This window comes from Drosophila teissieri, chromosome 3L (assembly GCF_016746235.2).
Source record: "Drosophila teissieri strain GT53w chromosome 3L, Prin_Dtei_1.1, whole genome shotgun sequence".
Classification (NCBI taxonomy): domain Eukaryota; kingdom Metazoa; phylum Arthropoda; class Insecta; order Diptera; family Drosophilidae; genus Drosophila; species Drosophila teissieri.
Genome location: NC_053031.1, coordinates 9184515 through 9211004, shown reverse-complemented (window position 1 = coordinate 9211004; position 26490 = coordinate 9184515). Strand labels below are relative to the sequence as shown.

Sequence of the window (26490 nt, the reverse complement as noted above, 5' to 3'; positions counted from 1 at the left end):
TGCGGAACATACCTAGCGATGGAGGTGGAGCCACCTGTTTCGATAGTATCGATACATCGTCCAATACGAAGTGCATCCAACATTCTCCAATTGGAAATTCAAATTAATGGGTATCAAATATAAAACCTTTCCGTTCAATTAGTGATTTTCTGCTGTACATTTTCCTAATAATAATAAATAAATATGAAGTATAGAAAATAACTATTCTTTGTTGAAAAAGTTATATTTTCATTCATTTTGTGTTAAATGCCTAAACTAACATTAATATTTTGTAAAATATTTAATCCTAAGACATATGCAAGCATGTAGTTCATGTGGTTCAAAACCTTCTCGTCTGTCCCACCGCCTGGGAAGTGCTGGGCGCTGGAGCACCCTGCTTGCTGGGATCCTCCAGCACACGCACCACCATCGACGATTTGGGTCCAGTGCACCAGGTAATGCCGTTCTCGTCCACCACGAATGTTTCCAGCGTCACCTGGAAGTGGCCGCCACTGGAGATGGGCAAGAGGAAGCTGCCGGAGAGGAAATCGCGCTGGGGCTTCACAATCTGGTTGAGGGTCACGGTGTCGTTTGCACCCTGCTTGGGCAGCTCTTGCGAGGATCGCGGCGGTGGCGTTATCAGCTGTGAGGTGAGGCTCAATTGAACAGACTCCACGCGGCGGAAGTGCTTCTTCTGCTTGCTGAAGTGCTGCAGGACACCCTCCACCTTGATCACCAGGTTGCTGCCCGACTGGACATTCACGGGTTCGGTGGCGCTTCTTGGCTGCGGACTCACCGACAGCTTGATCTGGGTCGACTGCAGGATCTGGAAGAAGTAGCGCGGCAGGCAAAGCGGTGTCTTCGTTATGATCTCGATCTGCGCAATGATGACATCCAGATGCCGATTGCTAATGGTCTTGGCATTGGCCGGCTCCTGCGGCAGGTTCTTCTGCATCTGCTCCATGCGCTGGCAGCTGGCGGCGAAGTAGCGCGTCTCCGGGTGATCGCCTGTAGTTAGAAATACAGGTGGTTCCGGCGGAGTGGCGTAGCAAATCGACTCGATGATGTGGGCGAAAAGAGCGCATTGAAACTCGGCCACCTCCAGAAACTCCAGCGTAACGTGATCCGCATCGAAAGAGGACTTGTAGAGCCTGGCGTAAGTCTCCTCGCAGGCCTTCAGTGCTTTCACCAGCTTGCGCAGCTGGTTCGTCACATGACCGAACTTCTGCAGATAGTCGCGCGAGTTCTGGGCCAAGCTTCCGGCTATTGCCGGTGGCGGCACAATCACCTGAGCATTCTTGACGGTCACAGCCAGATGAAGAGTCTGCAGAAACTGTGCCCTTATCTTCAGATATTCCAGCTGAAAGGTGCACGGATGCTGCGGCGAGGAGCAGGCTCGCAGGCTGGCAAGCGCTTGCTGGTAGAGATTGCTAGCCATCTCCAAGCGCTTCATTAGCGGCATTAAGGGCTCCGGTGCCACCTTTGGTGCATAATTGTCCCTCATGTAGGCGTATTCCAAGCCATAGTTAAGAATGCACTCCGCCTGCGAGATCTGCGAAAGTGCCACCAGGAAATAGTGCATATGATCGCTGATCACAATCTGAGAGACCTTAGTGTAAATGTGAGCAGCCACATAGTGGTGACCATAGCGACTAGCCGTGCGTGCAATCCTGTACAGCGTCCAGCAGTTGAGCCTACCCAGGCACTTTTCAAAGCACTGAACCACCTTTTGCGGCAGGTAACAGCCCATGGTGGTTTGGAGTACCAAAGAACTCAGGATCTCCACGCTTCGCAACTGTTGCTCGCAGTTCTCCTGGTCGATAATGGTGTTTAGCTTGTGCAGGATGAGCGGTAAGCGAGCTAGCATGGGATTAATCTGAAATTAAGCAGTATTAGAATAGGTTTGATGTATTAATACAGTAGATACCTTGGGCGCGGGCAATTCATCGGTGTCCATCGCATTGTCGTCTCCAATCAAATCCTCTGCGGTGGAGAAGGCGTACTTGCGCAGCTGAAAGTGCTCACACAGACCGACGAGTGCCTCGCACATAAGTTCCGCATTGGCTGGCGGATAGGCACCCTTATCTCCCAGAGTATTGGTCACGATCTCGATGAAGGATGTTCCAAATTCAGCGTTGGCTTGCGTGATCCTTATACCGTATGTCAAGACTCTACGCAGATCGCGGGTGCACTCCGTCCGCTTGGCCGTGCAGAGAAGCAATCCTTCCATGTGTAGGTTGACCATATGGAGTATATCGTCCACCTGCTCGCCGCTGCCCTCCTTTTTTAGGCCGAATGCCACTAGAACCGACAAAACTGCCATGGCCTGAGTGGCAGTTGTGTAGTCGTCCAGCTTGCTGATGCACTGGACGCACAGACGAAGCAGAGCTACGCGATGCTCGCGAAGCAGCTGCTGGCAGGTAAGCGGGCACTCGCTCAGCTTCAGCAGGATGGAAAGGAAGAGAAACTGCTCCTTAGAATTGGTACACAATTCGAATCGGTCAATGAGAGCTTTGATGGCTGGCTTGGGCCAGGCATGAACGCTCTGGCGTCCAGCCAACTCGTTGAAGGAGCGCAGCACCTGGATGCGCACGGGTGTCCTTAAGTCCTGCATGAAATCGAGCAGAACATCCAGCTGGCCAGGCACTCCCACCAGCGTTCGTGATGATAGTTGAGTGAGGGTGTCTATGATGGCCACCACAAAGCTCTGGGCCGGATATTTGGGCAGTAGATCCATGCACAGCCGGCTGACCAGCGATGCTGTGGTCGCCTCGTGATGCATGTGTCGCAGCACGGGAATCAGGAGCAGCTTCATTGGCACGGGCACCTGTAGCGATTCGATCATGTCCGAAATCTTGGCGCACATACTGATGGCAAAGGAACTGGACTGGGCGGCAAAACAGCTGCTGGCATAGATGGCAGCCTCCACCTCGACGGTATCGTGGCTATCCAGAGCACGTCGAATGGCATGATGCACCTGTTGCTTCTCGGGAATCACACGGGAAACGGCGCCCAAGGTGCGCAGGAGTAGAGCACGCGCCACCGGATCGTTGGAGTGCATCACGACGAAAATGCAACGCACAAAGTTGTCAATGTTGAGGATCTTGTCCAAGTGATTCTCGCTCTGCTGGCAAACACGGAGCACCCAGAAACGCAAGAGGTTCGAACCGCTGACAAAGTAGTCGGCCAGCTTGATGAACGACGAGTTGATGAGGATGGGAAAGGGATACTTCTCGAAGAGGCGTGGAAAACGGACGACCGCCTCGCACTGGATGCCCTGCTTGGTGCTCCGCAATCCCTTGTCCAGTTCCATGAGCACCGCATTCGAGTCGTGCTCATTTTCGTTCAGGAAGCTCTCGTTGAAGGTGCTCACACGGGTGCCGGTCAGGTGAGCCATGGTTACTGGTGTCCTCACTCACATTTATCGCAGGAAAATCGGATTTATTGAGTTTTAAATTCGCTTAACGACACAAAAACAAACCGGCTGCTAATGCTTCTTCTTGTTCGTTTATCGTTCGAAGGAAACGATATCTGGTCACTCCACGATAGTTTGAGAATAACAGTGATCAAGAGATTCTAAAATTTAAGAACTTACTTAATAAACTTACCTTTAAGAAAACAAATAATAATTTAGAAATAAAAATTATATTCCATTATTAATTTTATTTTTATTATACTCGCAACTTATTTGTCTCTGTGTAGCTGGTTTTAGCAACTGCACAAGCTAAGGTCACACTTCCCGCTATTTATTGAATTTGTTAATGTTTTGAAATTATGTTTGTTTTGACCAAAGGCACGTAAAAATTCTACAAAACACCCACATTATAAGCTTAATAGCTTTTTAAATACTTTTTATAGATGACGAAAAGTTTGTGTTGTTTCCTGGTAAGAAGGTGTACACCATTGGTCGCCTGGGCACGGATTTAATTGTTGCGCAGGACCTCAGTATAAGTCGCAATCATGCCAAGCTCATCCAGCCGGATGCGGATGGTGATGACACCCTCCATATCGAGGACCTTGCCTCCAGATATGGCACCTTCATTTTTCCCAAGCATTCCCAGAAGCCGCGCAAGGTGCCTGCCAAGACATTGACTCCATTGCCTGTGGAAACACGCGTGCGATTTGGCGCTAACACGAGCATTTGGCAGGTGACCCAACTGAAGTTGGTCACAACTGTCTCCGCATTGACGCGTCTTGAGGTCCAAGAGCTGACGAAGATGCTTGAACCCATGGGCGGCACGGTCACTTCGAACTGGACCGATGACTGCACCCATCTCACCATGAACGAAGTCTCGGTGACCGTGAAACTACTCCACGCTATGCTTGAAAATAAACCAATCGTCACATTCGCGTACTGGCGAAAGATGCTGCAGTCAGCGCAGAGCATTCATGTCAAGGAAGGATGGCCACAGCCAGAGGACTTTCAGCCCACTAACATAGATGTCACCTGGCGTCCCGAGCGCACGCGTCTTTTCGCCGGCAAAACGTTCGTCTTCATGAACCGCAAACACTTTGATATGTACGGATCAGTGGTGCAGAAAGCTGGAGCCACTTGCAAGGATATTAATTCGGGTGTGCGCAAAACATTCCTAACTAAGAGTGATGTGATAGTCATACAGTATGTGCCTTCTTCCCAGTCTCAGGCCACTGAATCAATCAATAGTATACAAGGTAGGTCTAGAAATAATGAAAAAATCACAGCGTTTAAGTAAAGAATGTACAATTTTTAGATATTCTGGAGCAAAATGGTCGACGTATTATCCAGGAGTACGAGATTGGCATGGCCTTGATCCATTGCTCTATAACAGAGTTCTGCAATCCAACGCACAAGTTTATTATCTCAGATTCATTGCCCACCACGGAATCTGTAACTTCCTCGATGGCCTTTAACTCTTCGATCATTGTACCCAACACGGAACGCAACTCGGCGCAATCCAATGCAATGCCCATTTCTGAATTTGTGGTGCCCGAGTCAAATGAATGCGAAATGGACCAAGGAGCTTCCATGCCCGTTTCGGAGCCGCAATCTTCCTTGCGTAAGCGGAGTCATGCCTTAACAGTCGACTCCTCGGATGAAGAGCAAAAATCAACATTGTCCAAACGAGCTAAATCGGTGATCGCTACGAAACTGAACAAGAAATCAAATATTGCCATAGAGTTGGACTCGTCTAATGATGAAGATGTGACACCAGCTCCTGCGCCTGCTCCAGTTCAACGCGTAACAAGGCGTAGCAAAATTATCCCAGAGGAGATACCCGTACAACCACCTGTTCGAGCTGCGAGTAAGCCCATAACACGTAGAACCAAACAGGTATATTGTGTTGACTCGTCGGATGAGGAGAACGAAAATGCCCAGAAACCGAAAGAAACACCAGCTACGGTGCCCATAGCCACTTCGTTGCCCAAGAAGAAAACAGAAACATCAGCTGCAACCAGGATTTCGCCACGACTCAATGGCAAATCATTGGCCACAAATATTACAAACCAACCGGCTGACAAGCATGTAGTGCCACCAAAACGCCCTGTTTTATCGGTGGCCTCGTGTGACGAAGAAGATGAAGGCGACCTATTTCAATTCCGAAAATCTCCACAGAAGAAAACAGAGTCTGTGATTCAGCCGAAGTCGGGCAGCAAAGGCAAAACGCCAGCCAAAATCAGTGTGGTCGACTTTTTGGAGAAATCACAGCCACAAGAGGCCGCTTCAGTGCCTCCCCAGTCGGAGTCCCAATCCCAGACACAACCGCGCAAGCGTCTACGCCTGGAGCTGCTAAACGAAAGCGACAGCGACGATTGTGATAACCTCTTCAACTTTGCAGACAGCAAAAAGAAAAGAAAGACGCAGGAGGCTCCGAAAAATGATGACTCCACCGATGGCTTGTTCAACTTTAACTCTGAAAGACAGAGTGATCAAGATGACGAGGATTCCCGGTTAACCGAACCCTTTGTACCCGAAGTGGAAAACAAAAAAGAAACCAAGTACGTAGTGGCGCCGCGTACGGAGAGGCCCAGGAAAGTAGACACCAGTGGTTGGTTATCGTGTAGCAGGCTACACGTTGATATCAAACCTGAAATAGACGCCGATTCGGTTAAGCTGGAAACCTCCATTAAGGCGGAGCCCGATGAGGAGCAGTGGCTGGCCGCCATGAAGGACAGCATCGAGGTGCGCATGTGCAACTTGAACATTGTCATTCGCTCCCAGGAGGAGGTGGATGCTTCTCTTGAGGATTCTGTAAACAAGCATGTCGGCCGCAAGAACTTTAAGAAGTTTGTAAAGGTGAGTGTCAAATGAATAACAAATGCTTTAAACGATATAATAATTGTGTACCCCTGTTAGACCAAAAATCCCCATCCACAAAAGCGAGTTGTGGCGCTTAAGAGTCTGCGGCTGGCTGATGGTGTAGTAACCAGCGTTTAATGTCGTGTCTAAATGTAATTTATCGTCGCTTGTGAAGTTACTTTATTTTGTTAACAATAAACTTGCGAAATATGCTCAACGCCTTTTCTGGCTCCTTGGACAACTTGCGCTGGAACGTCGTCTGGGCGGCCAGCCACTCGTGCTTGGCAATCTTCCTGGTTAAACAACTTTCTGGTGGTGGATTCAGTTTCCTGGCCTTTGACTCGCGTTCAATGAACCTCTGTGCATCCGCAACAGTGGCTAGGACCTCTGCATTGAATTTGGGTCTCTTTGCATCTTGAGCGGTTGTTTCCTTCCTGGCAATTATCGTGCCCACATCAGATTTGGCCTCCAGTTTGGCTTTTTCCAATTTGGTGATGACCTTTTTGGGCTTCAGGACTATGTCGGGGGTTTCGGCTGTCTGGTTTCGATTGTTATGCTTCTTTGGGGGTTCTAATCTGGCAGGAAGTTCTTGATTCTCCGCCAGGAACTTGTGCTTCTGCACCTGTGGAAAGTTGAGAACCTGAGGGCGCAGCTTGTTGTACAGTATCGCACTTCTGCTGGCCTGCAAGGAGCTCAATTTGCTAATCTTGGCAATGGCAGCGATTTGCAGCGTAGTGAAGTCCATGAAGAAGTTTATGCGCAGGAGTTGAGTGAAGTATGTGGCTGCACTGACGCAGCATTCCCTGATCCGCTCGTGAAGATGATAGAAGGCCAAGAGACGCACCAAAATGTACTCAAAACTACTCCGCGTGGGCATGGCTCCGCCCAAGTCCTCATCGCACACATCCGGCAGAGCACCACGAAACTGTTCCAGATCCCTGGCCAAATCCAAACGAAGCAGGCGACACAGAGCCGCATTCAGTTTACAGACGGAACGAAATCCCGGCATATTGCGGAAGGAGTTCTTCCGCCGTGCCATCAGCCGTCCAATCATCGCCGCCGTCTCCTCGAAATCCTTGGCATCCGGTTCGGACAACTGTTGCAGGAACCTGTTGATGACCACGAACACATTTTTTGCTGTTTGCAGGGAGAGATCCTTTGTTATTGTGATTTTTTTTGATTGCCAACTGCAACAACATACCGAAACCCGTGTCCTTCACCTGCAGCGTCACCAATGGAGGTTGTTTTAATTGAAATTCATTCCAAAAATACGAATTTTCCATTTTTCTGTTGCGGTTTAAAAATCGAAACGAAAGAAACAACCCGTCAGTGCTGTTTGTTTTTTATAGCTAGAATTTTGTATATTGAAATTAGCTGATTACTAGTTAACCGGTAAAATTTATTGCTATATCTATCTTCTTATTTAGAGATTCAGCACCTTAATTCTGCAAAGAATTTTGATTTTCATTAATTATTTTCCTATAAATATGAAATCGGCTAGATTTTGGAAGCCGAATTGCCATCACTAATTCTAGCTTTGATAACTTTAGGTTTGTTTAGATTTTCCACCAATGGCAACAGTTGGTCACACTGCCGTTTACACGTGCAAGTTGAATTTGAAAAGAAAACATTTTAATTTTCCGGTAAAACATGAAGAAAAAGCAGGTGGAAAGTGCATCGGAGGAAGAGGAAGTGCAGGCCGAAGACTCCGAGGCTTCCGAAGAGGAGGAGTTGCAGGCAGCGGACTCCGATGAGGAGGAGCTAGAGGCAGAGAACTCCGATGAGGAGGAGCTCGAGGCAGAGGACTCCGAGGAGGAGGAGCTCGAGGCAGAGGATTCCGATGGATCCGAACTGGATCTGGATGCCAGTGCCACCGAATCCGATGAAGATGATGACGAGGAGGAAGAACAAGTCAAACCTGAGCCCAAAAGCCGCGCCGAGATAATCGACGAGAAGATCCACACCAAGTACGAGCAGTTAAAAGGCACGCGGCTGTATGTCCGGTTCCCACAAAAACTGCCCCTGAACGTGGAGGAATTCAATGCGAAGGTTAAGGCTCTGCATCCACTGGTGCTGAAGTCCACAAAGCCTCGTCAGAAGCACGCTCGTTTCTGCCTCGTCGATTTCAAGTCGAAGGAAGACCGCGACCAGGCCTTTAAGGAAATCAAGGCGTCCATTGAAAAGGATGAGAAGCACAAGGGCTTGTTCGTATCCCTGCCCAAGACGGATTCCGATGATTTCGTCAATGAGCTGGTGACCCGCAAGCAGACATCCGTCGAGAACAAACGCACCAAGGCTCTGATGAAGCGAGCCACCAAGAAGGTCCTGGTCAAGGGTAACTTCACCTCGTCCGTGGTCATTACCAACCTGCCAAAGACCAGTTCGATTGCCCAAGTGCGCCAGCTGTTCCAGGACGCAGTCGACATTCAAATTCGACCGGGCAAGGGCAAATTCCGCGACTACAGCACGGCGACCGTAACCCTGCCAACGACACACGATGCACGCAAGGCCATCAAAGAGAAGCTCAGCCTGGCGGGCACGCCTCTGGTGTTGCGCTTCAACACTCAGAAGAAGCGGAGCTCCAAAGATAAGCTCAAGCGGCAGGCCGAGAATGGGAAATCCCCTGAAAAGAAAGCACGGAGTCCGAAGCAAAACGATAAGAAGTCAAAGGCGGAAGAAGGGAAAGCCCCTAAAAATAAGAGACCAGAAAAAGATACTAAGCAACAGCCGAAGGGAAACCTAAAGAGAAAAGCGCCCAAGGAAAAAACACCTATTATTAAGACACCCAAAAAGTTAAAGAAACTAAGCGCAGAATAGAATGTAGTTAATGTTTGCTAATTTAAATAAAATTTCCCACTTTTGATTGACCATTAATTAGGTGTAAAAACAAATATGAAACGTGTTTCAATTGAAAATATTAGAATAGAGTTTAAATTTTTAAAATATTTATTATCGTACACGATATACATAGATATTTATATATATATATAGAGATATATATATATAATTTGTAGTAAGCCGGTTGAGTGATTTACTGGATATACATTGATTGGTTACTTTAGCTTATATACTTATGAGATTGATCATGTGCACAGAGTGTTCATTCGCGTAAACTTGAAGGGTTTATGTGATCGATTTGTAGCTTCAAAGGTGTATTAATCCAACAGCAAGCGCGGTAGGGTTAGGTAAAAGTAATTCATATGTATAGTTTCCATTCTAGTACAAAATATTCAACATTTGCGTGTATGCATTAACATGGGGCTGGGCTTCCTCGAATCTCGAATTGAAATCTACTACAGCAGTATAACTAGATATATTTGTTTATATCGCATATAAACGCATATCAACCGTGCATCGCAATCCGAAAATCCTGTTGGCGTGCATCGTTAGTCGCTATATTGATTTTTTGCAATACCACGGACGCCGGAGTGGCGGGGTGAGCAGAATCGATAGACAAGTGGGCAAAGACCGGGGGAAACGCAGCAGAGGTTATTTTTAATGATGGAGAAAAAAAATGCACATTAAATGAGTAAATTGAAACGCGTTTCCATTGTGTATAGCTCGAGTTTAGGTAGTATATATTCTTAGTTCCTAGAATGAATTGATTTTAGTTATTCAAAAATTGTGTAAATATAATCAAAATTTATATTTCCTTTTCGTAGCTCTATGAATTACAGAAACAAAGCCGTCGCCAGCCGCTTTCCATTTTCTGATCTGTTCACTCTCTCGCTATCAAGCAGTCTCACATATTTGCTGTTATTTGTTCTTACTCCTCTCGATTCGTATCGTTTCGATCTCATTACTCATTACATTTGTCGGTTCATGGTCGCCCTTGGAAACCCGGTAACAGGCGGCTCCTCGGACTCCTCAATAAGGCGTTGAACATCCGCTCAAGTTGCTGATAAACTGATGTTTGCAAAAAACGTTCCCTTACATATGGATGCAATGCATAAAAGGAAAAATATTTGATTTCTTTTCAGAGTGTGTAGTATGTAACTGTGTGTGAACTGATAAGGAAAGTATTCAAGAATGTAGAGCCTGCTCCTTCTATCTCGGCCCGCATTAAATCCGCTCAGGGGGTTATCGTTTCAATTTAAGAACTGACTTTACTTGACTGCCGTTTTCTCTGTGTGTTTTTTGTTGGGGAATCGGGGTATCGGGGGTATCTCTTTGGATATTAATTATATTGGGTAATATTGTGTGGCTCCCCGCGTTTAAATTATGTGTGCAGCAACCGATCACGGGCCGATGGCGAGCAGTTTTGTGGAGCTGCAGCCGCACCACCACCACTGCCACCCATGTGGGCGGGTGGTGGTGGCGGAGGCTGCGTTGGCGGCGACCTTAGCGGTATCGAAGGCTGGACAAACCGCACACGCTCCGCATCCGTGGATGCGGCGCTGCTGCTGGCCGCCGCAGCTCCGGCTGCCGCATTGAAGGCCGACGTAAAGGCGGTGGCGGCTCAAAGGGTGTGGTAGTTGCGCTCGTTGCGGGCCTTGTAGAACTTGTAGGCCACCAAGCCGATGGCCAGCAGGCCCAGAGTCAGCACAATCCCGCCAATGAACGAGGATCCATCGAAATGTCCGCACGGCACGGGCTTCGGCGCCGGAGTGGTCGATGTGTGTGGTGGCGGCGTAGTTGTGGTCGAGTTCGGAGACGGAGTGGTCGTAGTTGTTGTGGTAGCAGGCGTGGTGGTGGTCGTGGCCGGAGTGGTGCTGCTGCTGGTGGTGCTGGCCGGAGTGGTGCTAGTGGTGGTGGTGTTGCTAGCCGGCGTGGTTGTCGTGGGCTTCTCAGTCGATGTGGTGATTGGTGGCGTCACAGTTGTCTTCTCAGTTGTGGTGCTCGTTGTTGTGGTCGACGGTGTCGTCACAGTGGTGGTTGTGTCCGGCGGACTTGTTGTGTTCTTGGCGTCCGGCGTGGTGGTTTCTATTGGCACCGGTGTGGTTACCGCTGAGACAGAAGAATATAAAGAGATCATAAATGTAAGTCTAACAAATAATAGGCAAATAGTGTAGTATAGCTAAAAATAAAAAATCTAAGTGACTGGATATTGATTTATTAGTTATTTTTGAAACTTCCCAATGCAGTCCCACAAAAAAGTCAACTTAAATAGCATGTTAATATAACATAAAAAATATAGTGATATGTAAGTACATCGCTTATCATGGCTTTAAAAACTGGGCTTGTGTGCAGTAATCAGCAACGAATATTGTAGATAAAAACGTATGCGTCACTTTTAAAATAAAAGCAAACAAATTGGCAAATATAATATGATAAGTGCACAGTGCACAGCGGACTGTCATTCATCAATTTCCAATATTTCAAAGAGAACAACGTGAGTACGTGTATGTAAGGCTTTCGTAAGAATTGAAAATAAAAATAGTTCCATTTCACATGTAAATGGTGTCAAAATGGTCAAACAGAAACCGAAAGCGAAAGAAAACAAATTGATTTGGTTTAAAAAGTAAAGGTTAATTTGTTTAAATTAATCTGAATTTTAATTCTATTTATTTTTAAGCGATAATGCAATTTAAGAAAGTGCTAAAACGTATTTAAATAAAGATTAAGAAAGCCGATAAGCAAAGTATGAAAATGTTTGTCAACAAAATATGAAATATGGTTCCAAATCAGTAAATACCAAAATGTGGACAAATATTTTCGTATGTTAATAAGACAATTCATGGAATTGGAACGCAGAAAAGGTAATGATTAAAATAAATGCTAGCAAACAAAATAAAACGTTATTTACGTATGGTAATGAAACAATTCAATGAACTGACTTTCGTAAATCTGGAGTTTCTCGTTTTGGAAAGCTGCAGATATACACTTCTCCTGCTGAGAACATTACCCCAAAATCGGAGTAAGAGAAAATGGCCGGAGAATTGATATTCAATATAGGAATTGGCATTTAAAAAACCCCCACATCCACACACACATACACGCACACACATCCAAACACACGTACGAAGTGTATGCGCACACGTACGCAGGCACATGCAAGTGTGTGTGCGAGTGCATAATTGAGAAATGAGTGTTCCATATCTTCAATTCCATTTTAATTCGATGTAATTTGATCAAAGACTCACCTTCGTCGCACAAATTCGCGGAGAAGAGGCCAACAAAGAGGCACAAGACTAGGAATTTCGCCTGCCGATTCATTGTGGTCGTTAAAATGAATACTCGAACGACAAAGTGAGGAAATCTGCAAGTATGTGACCGGGGGGAAAAGAAATACGTTTTCCAAGTGGAGGTTGGGGATTAACAGATACCGCTGGAGTTAGTATTGCACAACTGGCGATGTCGCCGAGCTCCGATTTTGCTCACCCACAAATTAAAGCAAGGCGCAATTAAGGAATGAATAACACGACACGAAGACCAGATTCTTTTATGCCAACTCGATACTTCGATGCATCCCGATACATCGACAGCTGAGCCGTGTTCTGCAGCCCTGGCACTCGGCGCTTATCAGTAGGGGAACTCGTCGGTGCTTTCGGTGTGACCGTAATGTAATCGCATTAATTAATTGTAATTGCTGCAATAACAAAATTGTGCATATATATATTTTGAATATGAAATGGCAATACAGAACTTTATTTTCAAAATCAAAACTAATACTTAACACTCGCACCTAGAAATGAATTTAAAATAATTGTAAGCATTTATAAAGTTAATTTTTTATTACGAAATCTTCCTTGTAAAGAAAGTATGTAAAATTCAAATGGACACTGTATAAATTTGGTGAGGTAATGGTCTAAACAATTTAAAGAGTACCCTCTGTATAATAGTTAGAAATCAGGTCAAATGTAGGAATAGCGCTAATAAGATTGCTGCAATATCATTATATCTTGTTGCTGCAAAGCGAAGACGTCAGTTTCAGTATAATTTCGTAATCCGAAGAAAGGTAACACTGCATACTTGGTGATTCAGATTCAGTGGATATTTTTTGTCTGTTTATGGCCCCTGTAGAGACGGGACTCGAATTAGCGTAAAGGAACCACCAGGAGAGGACCAAGATGACCTCGTACGTGCGCGCCATGTATGACTTTACCGGGGAGCCGGGCTCCTCGGAGCTCTCCATCGCAACGGGCGATGTGCTCTCGGTGACACGGAGCGACGTAGGTGAAGGCTGGTGGGAGGGCAAGAACGCCCGTGGCCAGATAGGCCTCTTCCCGGCTGCGTACGTGGAGGTGATGTCGGCGGCAGAGGCCCAGAAGCTGAGCGCCAGTGGAGCGACCTCGGTGCCACAGGTCCCGGATCCATTCGCCTCGCCCCCTTTGCCGCGCTACGATCAGACGGCGGATGATGATGGCAGCAACTGGGATGATGAGGACGACTGGAGCGACGACAATGAAACGTACTCGGAAATTGGCCCAGGTGGCCAAAAGTCTGCTGGTCAGGCGGCGCGCGCTGGTGGACTGTCGCATTCCACCAGTGACTACGATAACAAACACCTGCCCATTGCCCCCAACGATGATACCCAATCGCTGGCCTCCGTGGCTGGTGGGACTGGTGCAGCCGGCACCGTCAAGAAGGGCATGTTCGCCAAAAGTTCCGATTCGTATATACTCGGCCTGTCCAGCACCAAGGAGAAGATACCCGAATGCGAGATGGCCTACATAACACAGGTGGAGGACTCCATCTACCAGTGGACGCAGAACCATTCGCCCTACTCCGTTGTGGTGGCCAGCCCCAAAAAGGAGTCCAAATTCAAGGGGATGAAGACGTTCATCGCCTACCAACTGACGCCTAGCTTCAACAACATATCCGTAAGTTTGCTCCCCTGATATCGCCGTGATTAACAACACAATATGATAAAGCTCCGACCGCGGTCGCATGTGTGTGTAACTACGGGTGCAATATTTTGTTGATAATATGTGTCTGTGCTTCTCTACCCTCTGCCAAGGGTAATTTGGGCTGGGTCATGTGCTTTCGAGAAGACGGAATGGAAACAGAAAGAAAGACCAATCCTTTGTTTATCGAAACTCCGCACTAATTGCCGGCCAACATTTTCCAACTGAGTTGACCCCAAGATGACCTTTTTGTTGGGAAAATGTAAATGGGGTGTACATCTACTTCTTTAATTAGTTTGATTTAAATTGAATAATAATAATAAGTACCACTTACTTATTGTTTCCTTTTACAAACATGTTACCTAACGTTACCTTTATTTTTGGTTAAAACATTTTTTATTTAAAGATATTGCTCATTTCCTTTCTTAGTATCTACGATAGACTTTATTCCTTACAACAATAGGAAGTATAAATGCACGATAAAACTTTCTTCTCTAAACCAAAATCAAAGCGTTTTGTAAAGTGTTTAAAGTCCAAGAAAACAGACATACAAATAGGTAGGGCATTACAGTGTCGTAAAAGCATTTAAAATTCTTCTTTGTGGGGGCAATTCTGACCAACTGGTAGCCAACGGCACTACGATGATTGCTTCTGCTTGCGAACCGCCGCGGGGAATGAGTCAGCAACGACCGCAGACCCCCCGCTCCGGACTCCTCTTTGCGTGTCCCAATCACAATTAATTGGTCATATCTAATCTGGGTTTCCCTTTCGTTAGGTGTCGCGTCGCTACAAGCATTTCGACTGGCTGCACGAACGTTTGGTGGACAAGTTTTGCCTGATTCCGGTGCCCCCGCTGCCGGACAAGCAGATCTCCGGCCGCTATGAGGAGCAATTCGTGGAGCATCGACGCGTACAGCTGCAGGAGTTCGTCGACTGGGTGTGCCGCCATCCGGTGATTTCCAAATGCGAGGTCTGGTATCATTTCCTCACCTGTCGCGACGAGAAGATCTGGAAGTCGGGCAAGCGCAAGGCGGAACGAGATCCCTACATGGGCGTCAACTACTGCCTGGCCATTTCGCCGCCGGACAAGAACCTGCTGCACTCCAAGGTGGACGCACAGATGGAGCTGGGCACCCAGTTCATTCACAGCATGGACGTGGCCGTACGCAACCTGAACAATATATCCAACGACATGGCCAAGCGCTCCATGTCGCAGAGTAAAAAGGAGTTTCAGCGCATCGGTGACGGACTCTCAGACCTGGCCAAGGCATTGGCCATCGACGAGAGGCGTGCGCCCACCCGGAACGCGGTTCCGCTCTCCGAGAGCGTCGGCCGCATCGGCGGCATCTTTATCGGTATTGGACAGGCCTTTGGCGAGCAGCCAAAGCAGGATTGGATTCCCCTCTCGGATCGACTGCACATCTACAGGTGGGTTGACGTCTTATCACGTATAAGTGATGGGAAGCATAGCATGTTACGTTCCATTCAGCAGTAATTGATTAGATGACTGAAAAAGGAAATTCCACATGTGTCATATCTATACTAGATGTTCAATGGGTACATCTATAACTGAATTACTCACAATTAAAAACCTGCGATTGATTACTTTCTTATTTATTGTTTTCAAGCTATAAAGTTTCATGTTTATTTATAAGCAAGTCAAATTGTTTACTTACATTCGATGAACAATTGTTTCAATCAACCTGTAGTTTCGCGAGAAAAATCGATTAGTGGCCAATGGTTTATTTTAGATTATTGTGGTTCCTACGCGGACTGACCTTTAGTGTAGTACAAAATACATACATACGTAACTCTTAGAAAATGTGGGAACTTCCCGTCGCTATTTGTTTATAGAATAATCTAGAAACATTGTCTGATTGCTATTCTGGCTTTTCCAAATAGGGGCGTACTCAACTGCTTTCCGGACATCTTCTCCACGCACAAGGGTGCCATACAGAAGCGAAAGGACTGCGAGAAACTGGCCGGCGAGGGCAGGATGAATAATCCCCAGCTGCACGACGTGAACCGGCGCACAGATGTCGTCTCCTACACGGTTCTGGCCGAGCTGACCCACTTCAAGAGCGAGCGGGATACGCATTTGAAGCATACGCTTAAGAATTTCATTGCCGAGCAGATTAAGTTCTACCAGGGCGTGGTGGCGCGCCTGCAGGAGGCCAACCGTCAGATCGAGTAGATTGGTACGCGGTCCGCGATCGCTGGAGATCGGCTGGGAGCACAAAGAAACAAAGAAACCGCACCGGGCACACACTTCCACAGAGATACACACAGATATAGCTGAAAACATTCGCACGCGCGCATTTCAAATGCCTTAGAAAGGAACTCTTACTTTAAGCGTGGTTCTAACTAAATGTTAAACAGAAAAATATTACATAATGTTGTTTGTAAGTGAAAAGTTGCGTATTTATACAGAAATTAACTTTTATATGCCTATTATACACTGAACCTGAAAAGCAAATATAACTATATTTATATAAAACCACTTGTGCATCATCTGCAACATCATGGATGGAGCAACCCAAACCCCCAAAGTAAAAGTCGGTGGCGATTTGCTATTCTGTTGCCTTTATCAGCGAAATTCTCTAAAAGGGTTCTCTTTATTTTTCCATTTTCATGTTCATGCGTTTGCTTTGCCATTTCGCGTTAATAAGTTTTGTGATTCTTGTGTTTGGTTTTTGTATCTAGAACATAAGTGTTAGATTGCACATGTTAGGGATGATTTCCATTTTCATTTCCATCGTGTTCATAAAGTTCATAAATAATCGGCGTAATAACTAGTAAAAACAAAAAGAAACACATTTCGGAATGAATACAAAATCGGTTGTTTGTTTTGCCTTTTAGCGCTGCGGTTTTCGTTTGATTTTTGGTGAGGGTGGTGGCGAAAAGGTGATGGGTCCAAGGATTGTCCTGGCATTTTGGAGGATAGACGGATTCTTGGGTTCTTGGGATGGGAATCGGGGTGGGGGGATCACTAAGTGTAATACATCTAGATAAAAACGCTATATACAGACACACGAGTTAATAATAATAATATAACGCAGCTTGAGATAATAATAATAATAGATTTTGGTTAACAATAATACAATAATTAGGTTTTTTTTTGCTTTTGCCTTCCGCTTTCTCGTCGCTCTACATTATTTTTTGTTTACTTGTCGTATTTTTTGTTTTTGTTTTCGTTTCTTTTTTTTTTGTTCTGTTTTCATATTTTTTGTGTTTTTCTTTTTTGTTAACAAACTACCAATAACAAATTTTTACTAATTCAATTTAAGTTTTTATGTTTTCTGCTTTCTTGCGTTTTTGTTTACCTCCTTGTTTGTTGTTTATAAATTATTGTTGTTGTTTTCCGGTTACCTTGTTGTTGTTGCTGTTCCTGTGTATTAAACTAAAGGAAAATCATGGTTTATCCTTTACCAATTCCTGGCGGTAAAACGGCCTATACGTTGCCTCTAAATATATAGTTATTATTATACCCAAGTGTTATATACGCCTATATGTTTATGTTAATGCGCAAGTGTCTTGCGTTCCGGTTAGCTGAACCGTGGAACCCACTGGACTCTAGCCGTAGTCCCCGCCGAAGCGTCCGTGCTTATTGCTACCGTTGCTGTTCTGTACCGCTGCCGCCGCCGCCGCTTGGGCGGCCTTCTCCGCCAGCAGTGCCGCCTTCTGTTGCATGTAGGGATTGAAGTGTTGCATGTACATGGAGGCGGCTGCTGCCGCCGCGTAGTTGTTGGCATAGTTGTTGCTCCTTTGGTTGTTGCTGCCGTTGTTGCCGCTCCATTGCTGCTGCTGCTGCTGGAGCTGCTTGTGTTGCTGCTGCTGCTGTTGGTGTTGCTGCTGTTGATGTTGCTGTTGCTGCTGTTGATGTTGATGTTGCTGCTGTTGATGTTGTTGATGTTGCTGCTGCTGCTGCTGGTGGTGCTGCTGCTGCCAATAGCTCTGTTCCGTCATGTAATTGCTGGCATCGCTATCTTTTTGATAGAGATATGAATTCAGCAGGGATTCGCGTGCGGCGGCAGCGGCCGCCATTTGATTGTTTTGGAACATATTCTCCATGGCCGCCGCCGTAGGATAACAAAATTTATTGCTACTATTGTTGCTGTGATTTTGATTGTTGGCTGCTGGAAGTTGTGGTTGCTGTTGTGGTTGCTGCTGCTGCTGTTGCTTGGCCGAGGCGTGATAGTTGCTGTAGTCCTGCTGCTGCTGCTGCTCCTCGTAGCTGGCCGTCCTTGTTCCCGGTCCAGGTGCTGGCTCCTTTTGAGCCCGGCTTGACTGTCATTCACCTGACGCCGTCACCGTGGTCCACTGCCACGGGCTATTGTAGCCCTGCTTGGGATTGCTGCAAGGAAACGGATGTGGATTAATATGCGGCGATTGGACAGATGATATATTGTTTCATTAGCTTTGGAAAGTCACTCACCTTCCGAAGAGAGGATGCCAGAGCGCCGAGTTGGCATCCATGCCGGCTGCTGCCGCCGCATCTGCGAGATTTTGCTGGTGCTGTTGCTGCTGGACGTCCTGGGCGAGCATGTTGTTCCGCTTTCGCTGCTGCTGCGTGGCGGCGGCCGGATGCATCTGCTGCTTGGCCTGCTCGAGGGGGTTGTAGGTGACGCAGGCTTTACTGGAGCGTAGTGTGCGTCCCGTACCTGCGTCACCCTTGGCCTGATCTGGCACGGCCTTGTGCATGGAGGGACGCCCTCGCATTCCGTCGAAGGGCACATTGAGAAGTGGAACCACGTTCGCCTCCGGTTCCAGCAGATTCGAGAGCGATTTAATGGTCAGTCGGGGTTTGTGCTCCGCCGGCGCTGGTGCCGGAGCCGCAGTGGTGACCGGCACAGGCGCAGCGGCGGGTGGTGGAGCAGCAGTTGTACTTGGAGCACCGGATGAAGGCTTGGATTTGGTGAAGTTGCTAGTGGACTCCGTTTCGGTTTCCCTCCTGGGTCGCTTGTGCTCCTGATGATGATGATTTGAGGTGGCAGCAGCCGATGATGTGGACGATGCCTCCTTGGCCGCATCCCAGTTAAGGAACTGCGGCAATTGTGGCTGCAGCAGCTTTTGCATGAGAGCCAGCTCTACGGGATTGGTGAAGCCATTAAAGGAATTTGGTCCGCTGGCCGTACTTTGAGGAGGAGGTGGAGGCGCTGCTGCTGCTGGAGGCGGCACGGGAGTGGTAACCTTGGGCTGTGGCTGCTCTTCCGTCGACTTTTGTTTCATACACTGCTTGTAGAGCTCGTCCAGATGCTGCAATCCAAATTGGCTGTTGTACAGCGGCAGGAGATTGCTCATAAACTTTCTTTGCAGTCCCAGCGGATCTTTAATGGTCTTGAAGAACTCCTGCGACAACTGGCCAAAGTACGGTAGCCACAGCATCTGTTGGAGCAGCGCCAGTGTGGTGGCATTCAGATCCGTGGAGAGGCTGGAATCCGCCGGAGATGGTGGAGTTGGCGCCACCGGGGCAACTGCAGGCGGTTTGGGTTGAACAGGCACAGGCTTGGGCTGTATCTGCTTGGGACTGGGACTTCTCGCTTTGCTTGGCACCACGATCACCGGATCCGGGTCTTTTGTCGCCTTGGCCGCCTGCTCCGATTCCGTTTTTAGGATGGCCTCCAACTGCTCCATGGTAACTACCAGAATATTCGGATTCTGAATGATCTCTGGATAGGCAAAAGCCTCGGGAAGACGCAACTCCGGCCTGGTGGTCAACAGCAATGGAATCTCTCGGGCCGGCGAGGCCAAAACCGCTCCGAGGCGATCCTTTGGCACGAGTATCGGGTCTGGGACCTTCCACTGCGGATTGCTGATCAGCATTTTCAGTTGGGTGAGTGGGTCCGGATCCTTGTCCATCTTAATGCTGCCCTTGGATCTCTTCTTTAGCGGCTGGCTGGAATCTTCCTCCTCCTCGTCGTCGATGACGACCGTTTCCAGCTTCCCATCGCGGCCAGCTTTGCCCAGATCCATGGGCTCCGCCTGTTGGGGATTGTTGTTAAGCTTGAGGAACTGCTCCAGGATGAGATTTTTAATGGTTTCCGAAGTGGTCTCCACCTCAGCAGGTATGGAGTTGGCCGGCAACTGGAGATCCCGCTCCGGGGACTTGAGTATATCCGAACTTGAGGTCACCGCACACTGACTACGCGATTCTGATGGTGGACACACCTCCTCGCGCTTCTTGTAGCTCAGATCCTTGGGCGTCTCCTCGACTACGGCGGATTTTTCAATCTCCTTTTCAGGCGTCGGTGTGGGCGTAGGCGTTTGGGTCATTTCCACGGTGGCTGGCGTGGGCGGTTGGGGTTCCGGCTCGGTGGCCACCGCTTCATGCTGCTTCTCGAAGGCCTCGATGCCCAGGAAGAGCTCCCCGTTCAGGCCCTCGATCTCACCCGCCTCATTGAACGACAGACACTTCGGCGCATCGTCGTTGTCCATGCTGAGTATGCTGGGCAGGTCCTTGTCGAGATCGGGCACACAAAACGAGCTCAGTCCGTCGCCGGAGGATGAGGAGTTTTGCGGATTGGTTCCGTTGCCAGGCCGCGTCTCCTGGACGAGATTGTCCTCGCAACTTCGCTTGACCAGCGAGTCGAGAAGATCAGCTCCACTGCTGCCATTTTCACTGCTGCAATTCTGTAGCAGATCATCGGCATCGTCCAGCAGATCCTTCAGATTCTTAGTATTCGCATCAAAACACTCCACGGGATCGTTTCCACTTAGTGGCTTATCCTCCGCGTCCTCGGGCAGGACATCTTCCTCAGGGAGCTGAACCAGGGCAAGATCTCCTTTCGGCAGAAACAGACCCGTTTTGGGACACAGCTGCATTTGCAGCGGCGAGGGCGTGGAGCTCTGATATGTGGGCGTATTGGTCTTGGTGGCCTTGGTGGAGGGATTTGTCTCCTCGCTGTCCAGCAGCCCATCGAAGCAGGGCGTGGGCGCCATCTCCGGCTCTTGGGCAGGTGGCATCACCACAACATCTTCGAGTACAGTGGCTAAGTGGCTGTCCTGCTGCTGCGCAGCAACACTTTCCTGTCCCTCTTCCTCCTCCTCGTCGAGCTCGTCCGGCAATTGCGTGGCACTGTCATCCCAATCCTGCAACAAAGTCTGTCCGATGGAGGGCAACTGCTGCTCCGGCTGCTCCTGTTCTCGCTCATGATCCTCTGCCTGTTCCAACTCCTGCTCCTGATGCTGTTGCTCCTCCTCCTCCAAGCGCTGCAGATGCTGCTCGCGCTTGACCTTCATCAGTGGGGCGGCGGAGCCGTGGAAGAATTTGACTATCCTAGTTGAGGAAGCATCTGTGCGTGGCATAGAGCGCCAGCCGTTGGTCGTCTTGGTCAGACGAATCCTATTCCGCTTGTCGTAGTCCTCGCAGCGCACCTCCACGATGCGGGTATCGTCCTGTTTGACCCACAGGAAGATGGGATTGACGCTGGGCGTCGTCGGCGAAGTGGCGGGTGCGGCAGCGGGCTTGGGTGTTGGCAGAGGAGTAGGAGTTGCAGCTGACAACACCTCCGTTTCCTTTTCCGTTTCATTTTCCTGAACAGGTGGAGCCTTGGGCTTGGGACTGATCCGCTTGGGTGCCGCCACATTGGATGTAGTGGCTATGGATGTCACGTGTGTTTTGGTTTCCAATTTAACGGCCGCCGTTCGCGGCAAGGATTTGGCTAACGTCGGCTCCTCCGGCAGTGGGGGATTGAGCGTGGCTATTTGAAGAGGAATTGGGGGATTCAGTGCGGGAATGGGTATGATAGCTGGGGCAGCAGCCGCCACAACGGCTTCCGTGCTGCACTTTGGTTCCGTTTTAATGTCGCGCAGCACATTCTTGTTGATGCGCGGCGTATTGGCCACCTTCAGGTGTCCGAACTTTTGCTTGGCCCTTGTGGCCTTGCCCCGTGCTCCCTTCCCTCGTCGCCGGGTGGTCTGTTCCTCGAAGACCAGGAATATATCACGGGCCACTCTCCGGCGCTCCGATTTCCGGTGGCAAACCGGCGGAGCTGCCTCCAGTTCTTGCTTGATGATGCCCTCGTTATTATTGTTGTTGTTATTATTGTTGTGGTTGTTGTTATTCGCACTCGCCTCCGGTTCATCCTGGCTAGCAGCAGCGCATTCACTTGGCCTGCAAGTGTTCCGGGGCATTTTACGGCCGTATCCGCTAGTGGTCCGTGATCCGTACTCCCAGATCCCTTGTCATTTTCCCAACATTGCTGGCTAGTCCACACTCGTCGCTCGTTTTTATCGTTTTTGGCTTTTTGCTACTGCCCCCCCGTATCCGGATTTTTCGCTCTCGCCTCCCCAGCCCCCAGCCCAGTTCTGATTGGGAGCAGCGTTCTGATTGGACAGCGGCCCAGGTAAAAGCCTTCGCTTGGGGGCTTCTATCTTCAGTCCGTTCGCATTGCCGCCGCACTTGTGCCGCTCCAGCGTTTCTAATTCAGTTGACCGTGCTATTTAACCGCATTCAGAATTAACTGCCCTGCTACACTGTGTGTTTTACGTTGACAAAATCAATGAATTTTTGTATGTATATGTTTTGGTTTGCTTTCGATATTTCGATATAGTTTTCTAAGCAATCGCCAGCGCTCTATGACGGTAATCGCATGCGAACAATCGTAAAAGTTCCCATGCAATCGGAAGTTTCCCATAATATCGATAGCAATAACGGTCATAATTTTAAAATTATTCCAATTACAAAGTCTAGCAAGTCAAATTTTAAGAATGCTGAAAATTCATGAGAAATTGTAGTTTAAATAAATACCAAAGGTACAAAACCAATCTGTCAATATATAGTAATATTAAGTAAATAAGGTTACTGTAGGAACAAATATTTTACATTGCTTGTGTTTAATGTAGTTCCTTATAATAACAACAATTTTTTTATTTATTTCCGGTCCGATCTGCCAAATACGCTTTACAACACTGTTATTTCTTTATTTACCTCTTTTAAACAGGTAGAACAAGAAAATCTAACGACTTCAGTCAGTATGTTTATTTTTTAAATTATAAAATGCACTGAAAGTTGTATGGATTTAAATTGGTTTTATATTTAATAAAACAGTGTTTTGTTTTTCATGATATCTAAATTAGCTTATAAATATGTTTGTGTTAGATATGAATTATCATTTGAATAAATAATATTTAGGTAAATCAATTTATTTATTATATATAAATAAAGAGTAATCTTAAATTCCTGGACAGCTTGAAAAATCAATTTAGGTCACCAGTTGCATTGTTTTTTCCGCTTTTCATTTAAGTAACTTCTTTGTTGCCAAGAGAAACGAAACAATCAATCAATAATGGCCAATTTACGTTGATTTGTGCATTTGCTAGGATGCAGAAATCGGGCTCCGATGAGGGAGCCTCGGCTGCTGGCCATACGGAGGAGACGCCAGCGGCTCCCTCCCAGAAATCCACTGATTCCGGCAATGGCGCCGAGTTTCAAATCAGCTTGAACGAGTTTCTAGAGTTTCTAAAACTATCCTGTCATGTGAACGATATGATTGCGAAGGCCGACATGGGAAAACCACAAAATAGGGAGCCGATACCGCCGATGGAGGGCAATGCGGCGTCGGCCAAGAGAAGTACCAAGAAGGACGAGTTCGACTTTGCCGAACTGGCGGACAATCCACTAGTCAACGAGCTCCTTGGACTGCGACGCCCCTCCCGGATCGCCAACGAGAGCCGCTCCACTTTGCTCCAGGATGCAAAATCCAGTACATTGCGTTCGGGACACAGTCACCACAGTCGCTCATCGCGGCCAGAGTCCACCTATCGGGGATTGCATCCCAAGCTCGGAGAGCAACTAGATGCGGCCATTAATGAAGGTGTCCTGGACTCGGTTTTGTCCTTTATATGCCCTGTTCCCATTCCAACACAACTCCAGAATGGCAAAACTAAGCCCAAGCAGCTGCAGCCTCCGAAAGAGCCTCTCACCCAGGCATCGCCCACTCCCACGCCGAATCCCATTTCAACTGCAGCTCCTCTTACCTCTGGAGCATCGAAATCCTTGATGGAGTTGGGCCACTCGCATGGTCCTCCACCGGCAGCTTCTCCCTCGGCTCCTTGCCTACAGCAGGCTCATGCCGGCGGAGATGCACTGCATCCGGATCAGATCACCAACAGCATGGTGCGGGCTATGATTAAGGAGCCGATTCCGAAGCCTGGTGGAATGGTTGGCGGCAGACGCAAGTCTCTGCTGCTGGTCAAGGACAGCAAACATGCCAGGCAGGAGCGAAAGGAGTAAGTACCATGTATCTATAGGATATCCATAGGTGTAATAATCTCAAATCTTTTGGCAGACCAGAAGTGGTGATCCACGTCTGCGACGAGGTGAAGAACACCTCGAAGGACTTCACCTGCCCGCAGCATTTGCTGGTGACCAAAATGGGCTACTTTGCGGACGTGACCGCCGGCCAGAGATTGGAGGAGATGGACATATCGGTGCACTGCGACATCCTAATCTTCGACTGGCTGATGAAGTGGATCAAGCACAGTGCCCAGAGCCAGGATCTTCCGGTTTCCACCCAGAGCACCGGTCCCCAGTTGGATGGCAACAATGTGGTGCCCATTTTGGTGTCGGCCAGCTTTCTGCAGATGGAGCCTCTACTCCTTGAGTGTTTGTCCTTTTGTCATGCTCATCTTAGCGAAGTTGTACGGACATCCACGAATCTGTCCTGTCTGAATGATGCCCTCGTCACCCGACTGGCGGCCATGTTCACGAACCTCGAGCTGGAGATGGTCAGGGATAAAAAGGAGCGAGTGACACCGCGACTGTGGACCAAATTGATTCAGTCTCTCTGCGAACCGGATCCGGAAGCCCTAAGGGGCCACTTCTACAGCATGTCCGGGTTGTTCCGCTGCTCCCGCTGCTTCAATTGCGTGACCAACACAATGAAATCCTATGTGAGCTGTGTGCCCAGCAATATCCGGCTGAATCGCTGGGGCCAATTGATGAGTCACCATGTGCGGGATGCCAACTGGGATCTTAATGTCTACATCGTCCAGCTCTTCAAGGAGCTCAAGTCCTGGCGGAAGGTGTACTGGAAGTTGTGGGGACACTGCCATTACTTATACTGCTGCACGTGCGAGGCTCATTTTCCGGTCTATCAGATGCACTGGTGCCGCTTCCATCCGGAGATACCCAACTTCCTGGGTCCAGTGGGCAATGCTGGACCCGCCGGTCGCTTCTCCTGCTGCGGCCAGCAAGCCTTTCGCTACGAGACACTGCCGGGACCAAATGTAAGTATTAATTCAATGAAAGTACAAAGAATTACAAGAAATCTGTACAAATACTCATTCAGGGCTGCCAGTTCCGCGAGCACAGTGTCCTGGTGGAGACGGATAGAGAGCGTGCCATCCTGGCCATTGCACAGTTGGTGGGCGAGAACTACGCCTTGTGCGAACAGCCACCACTGAGGATTCAGGAACTGGCAGCCGCCGGCGAGATCAGTCCCAGCTGGCAGGGTATCTCCCTAACACCCCAGAGATGTCGTCAGGGACTTTTGCCCCAACTCTGCATGGATAGTGTGCTCAAGAGAGGTGGGTATGTGCGCTTCTAGGTAATGTGCTATTTCCTCATCAATGATCCGCAGTGACCAACCACCGCGTGAGCCGTCGGATGCGAGGATCTCGCTACCAAATGGACACCAGCACCGATTCCGAGACGACGTCCACCAGCGAGGATGATGCTCGATGCATGCGGCCACGCATGCGTAACGTCCACGATGATGATGAGGATTACAGTTCCAGTAGTGATGGTTGCGAGTCGGAGCATCGTCCACCACCGAGGAAAACAAGAGGCAAAAAGTCAAGAAAACGGTAGGGATTGGCAAATAATAAATGTATATACTCGTATAATACTTACCTAAACTTTATGTCCCACCCAGTCCCACCGATGTGTCGGGTCGTTTTTGGTCCGGGGAGTTGTCCGCGCGCAGCAACCAGGATCACCAGCGCGATTTCGAGGAGAAGATCATGAAGCAGGTCGCCAATTATGTGACCAAGAAGACCGGAACGGATCAGTGCCTGGTGCAAAATGCCCAGCCGCTGGGAGGCTCCTACGTGCGACTCGAGTCCGAATGGAAGGAGATGCTCAAGCAGCGCCACAGCCATCACACCATCCAGGGCACCAATGCCACTGGCCCCTCCGTGCCCCAAAGCAACAGCAGCTGCCTGGGATCCGCACTTGCAACTGGTGGTTCCTCCGCGTCCGTCATGTCCAAGCAAAAGCACAAGTAGAAATTCGTATTGTAATACCAGTTATATTACCATTCGCTAGCAACCATCGTAGACCAAATATTTAGTCACAGATTATTAGTCAAATATTTAGTGCAAACCATAACCATTCACATTGAAATGTAGAAAAATTAAATGAAAATGTAGAAAAATACATTCAAAAGGTTATATCTCGATGACAACGATGGGTTCTATGTTTAAACCATTATAAAGTGTATTTCT

General features: G+C 48.2%; 8 protein-coding genes across 8 annotated transcripts; 4 read left to right on the top strand and 4 right to left on the bottom strand.

The window, feature by feature from the left end:
• Nucleotides 1-204: 204 nt before the first annotated feature.
• On the bottom strand, nt 205-3473 carry LOC122616244 (integrator complex subunit 7). Its single transcript, XM_043791629.1, has 2 exons — nt 1907-3473; nt 205-1855 (listed from the first exon to the last, which is right to left on the bottom strand). Exons 1-2 carry the CDS (start codon nt 3374-3376, stop codon nt 320-322), a joined length of 3006 nt encoding a protein of 1001 aa, XP_043647564.1. The 5' UTR covers nt 3377-3473; the 3' UTR covers nt 205-319.
• A 216-nt stretch (nt 3474-3689) lies between these two features.
• Nucleotides 3690-6468, top strand: LOC122615907 (nibrin). The gene is made up of 4 exons (XM_043791085.1): nt 3690-3772; nt 3838-4650; nt 4710-6253; nt 6314-6468. Exons 1-4 carry the CDS (start codon nt 3754-3756, stop codon nt 6392-6394), a joined length of 2457 nt encoding a protein of 818 aa, XP_043647020.1. The 5' UTR covers nt 3690-3753; the 3' UTR covers nt 6395-6468.
• On the bottom strand, nt 6432-7580 carry LOC122615908. Its single transcript, XM_043791086.1, has 2 exons — nt 7458-7580; nt 6432-7393 (listed from the first exon to the last, which is right to left on the bottom strand). The coding sequence occupies exons 1-2, from the start codon at nt 7537-7539 to the stop codon at nt 6432-6434; spliced, it is 1044 nt and encodes a 347-aa protein (XP_043647021.1). The 5' UTR covers nt 7540-7580.
• A 252-nt stretch (nt 7581-7832) lies between these two features.
• LOC122617145 (nucleolin) lies at nt 7833-9147 on the top strand. The gene has a single exon (XM_043792868.1). It carries the CDS (start codon nt 7907-7909, stop codon nt 9071-9073), a length of 1167 nt encoding a protein of 388 aa, XP_043648803.1. The 5' UTR covers nt 7833-7906; the 3' UTR covers nt 9074-9147.
• Nucleotides 9148-9184: 37 nt separating this feature from the next.
• Nucleotides 9185-12703, bottom strand: LOC122618364 (sialomucin core protein 24). Its single transcript, XM_043794759.1, is given in 3 exon segments — nt 9185-11203; nt 12340-12455; nt 12578-12703. Coding segments are annotated over 2 exon segments (801 nt in total). The 5' UTR covers nt 12413-12455; nt 12578-12703; the 3' UTR covers nt 9185-10475.
• Nucleotides 12704-13127: 424 nt separating this feature from the next.
• LOC122618363 (sorting nexin lst-4) lies at nt 13128-16540 on the top strand. Its single transcript, XM_043794758.1, has 3 exons — nt 13128-14019; nt 14819-15471; nt 15946-16540. Exons 1-3 carry the CDS (start codon nt 13267-13269, stop codon nt 16235-16237), a joined length of 1698 nt encoding a protein of 565 aa, XP_043650693.1. The 5' UTR covers nt 13128-13266; the 3' UTR covers nt 16238-16540.
• Nucleotides 16541-16993: 453 nt separating this feature from the next.
• On the bottom strand, nt 16994-22592 carry LOC122618362. Its single transcript, XM_043794756.1, has 2 exons — nt 18479-22592; nt 16994-18397 (listed from the first exon to the last, which is right to left on the bottom strand). The coding sequence occupies exons 1-2, from the start codon at nt 22174-22176 to the stop codon at nt 18334-18336; spliced, it is 3762 nt and encodes a 1253-aa protein (XP_043650691.1). The 5' UTR covers nt 22177-22592; the 3' UTR covers nt 16994-18333.
• Nucleotides 22593-22784: 192 nt separating this feature from the next.
• On the top strand, nt 22785-26422 carry LOC122616649 (uncharacterized protein KIAA1841 homolog). Its single transcript, XM_043792184.1, has 6 exons — nt 22785-22797; nt 23365-24273; nt 24333-25272; nt 25335-25572; nt 25626-25851; nt 25920-26422. Exons 2-6 carry the CDS (start codon nt 23366-23368, stop codon nt 26269-26271), a joined length of 2664 nt encoding a protein of 887 aa, XP_043648119.1. The 5' UTR covers nt 22785-22797; nt 23365; the 3' UTR covers nt 26272-26422.
• The last annotated feature ends 68 nt before the right edge of the window (nt 26423-26490 follow it).

Bases quoted from the DNA above. Each gene is read 5' to 3' on its own strand.
- LOC122616244 (XM_043791629.1), bottom strand. From the start codon at position 3,376: ATGGCTCACCTGACCGGCACCCGTGTGAGCACCTTCAACGAGAGCTTC. The intron at 1,856-1,906 runs GTATCTACTGTA...GCTTAATTTCAG, and splicing joins ATGAATTGCCCGCGCCCAAG to ATTAATCCCATGCTAGCTCG.
- LOC122615907 (XM_043791085.1), top strand. The intron at 4,651-4,709 runs GTAGGTCTAGAA...TACAATTTTTAG, and splicing joins ATCAATCAATAGTATACAAG to ATATTCTGGAGCAAAATGGT. The intron at 6,254-6,313 runs GTGAGTGTCAAA...TACCCCTGTTAG, and splicing joins ACTTTAAGAAGTTTGTAAAG to ACCAAAAATCCCCATCCACA.
- LOC122615908 (XM_043791086.1), bottom strand. From the start codon at position 7,539: ATGGAAAATTCGTATTTTTGGAATGAATTTCAATTAAAACAACCTCCA. The intron at 7,394-7,457 runs GTATGTTGTTGC...CCCTGCAAACAG, and splicing joins GGTGAAGGACACGGGTTTCG to CAAAAAATGTGTTCGTGGTC.
- LOC122617145 (XM_043792868.1), top strand. From the start codon at position 7,907: ATGAAGAAAAAGCAGGTGGAAAGTGCATCGGAGGAAGAGGAAGTGCAG.
- LOC122618363 (XM_043794758.1), top strand. From the start codon at position 13,267: ATGACCTCGTACGTGCGCGCCATGTATGACTTTACCGGGGAGCCGGGC. The intron at 14,020-14,818 runs GTAAGTTTGCTC...CCCTTTCGTTAG, and splicing joins CTAGCTTCAACAACATATCC to GTGTCGCGTCGCTACAAGCA. The intron at 15,472-15,945 runs GTGGGTTGACGT...TTTTCCAAATAG, and splicing joins GATCGACTGCACATCTACAG to GGGCGTACTCAACTGCTTTC.
- LOC122618362 (XM_043794756.1), bottom strand. From the start codon at position 22,176: ATGCCCCGGAACACTTGCAGGCCAAGTGAATGCGCTGCTGCTAGCCAG. The intron at 18,398-18,478 runs GTGAGTGACTTT...GTTTCCTTGCAG, and splicing joins TGGCATCCTCTCTTCGGAAG to CAATCCCAAGCAGGGCTACA.
- LOC122616649 (XM_043792184.1), top strand. From the start codon at position 23,366: ATGCAGAAATCGGGCTCCGATGAGGGAGCCTCGGCTGCTGGCCATACG. The intron at 25,573-25,625 runs GTGGGTATGTGC...AATGATCCGCAG, and splicing joins GGATAGTGTGCTCAAGAGAG to TGACCAACCACCGCGTGAGC. The intron at 25,852-25,919 runs GTAGGGATTGGC...TGTCCCACCCAG, and splicing joins GGCAAAAAGTCAAGAAAACG to TCCCACCGATGTGTCGGGTC.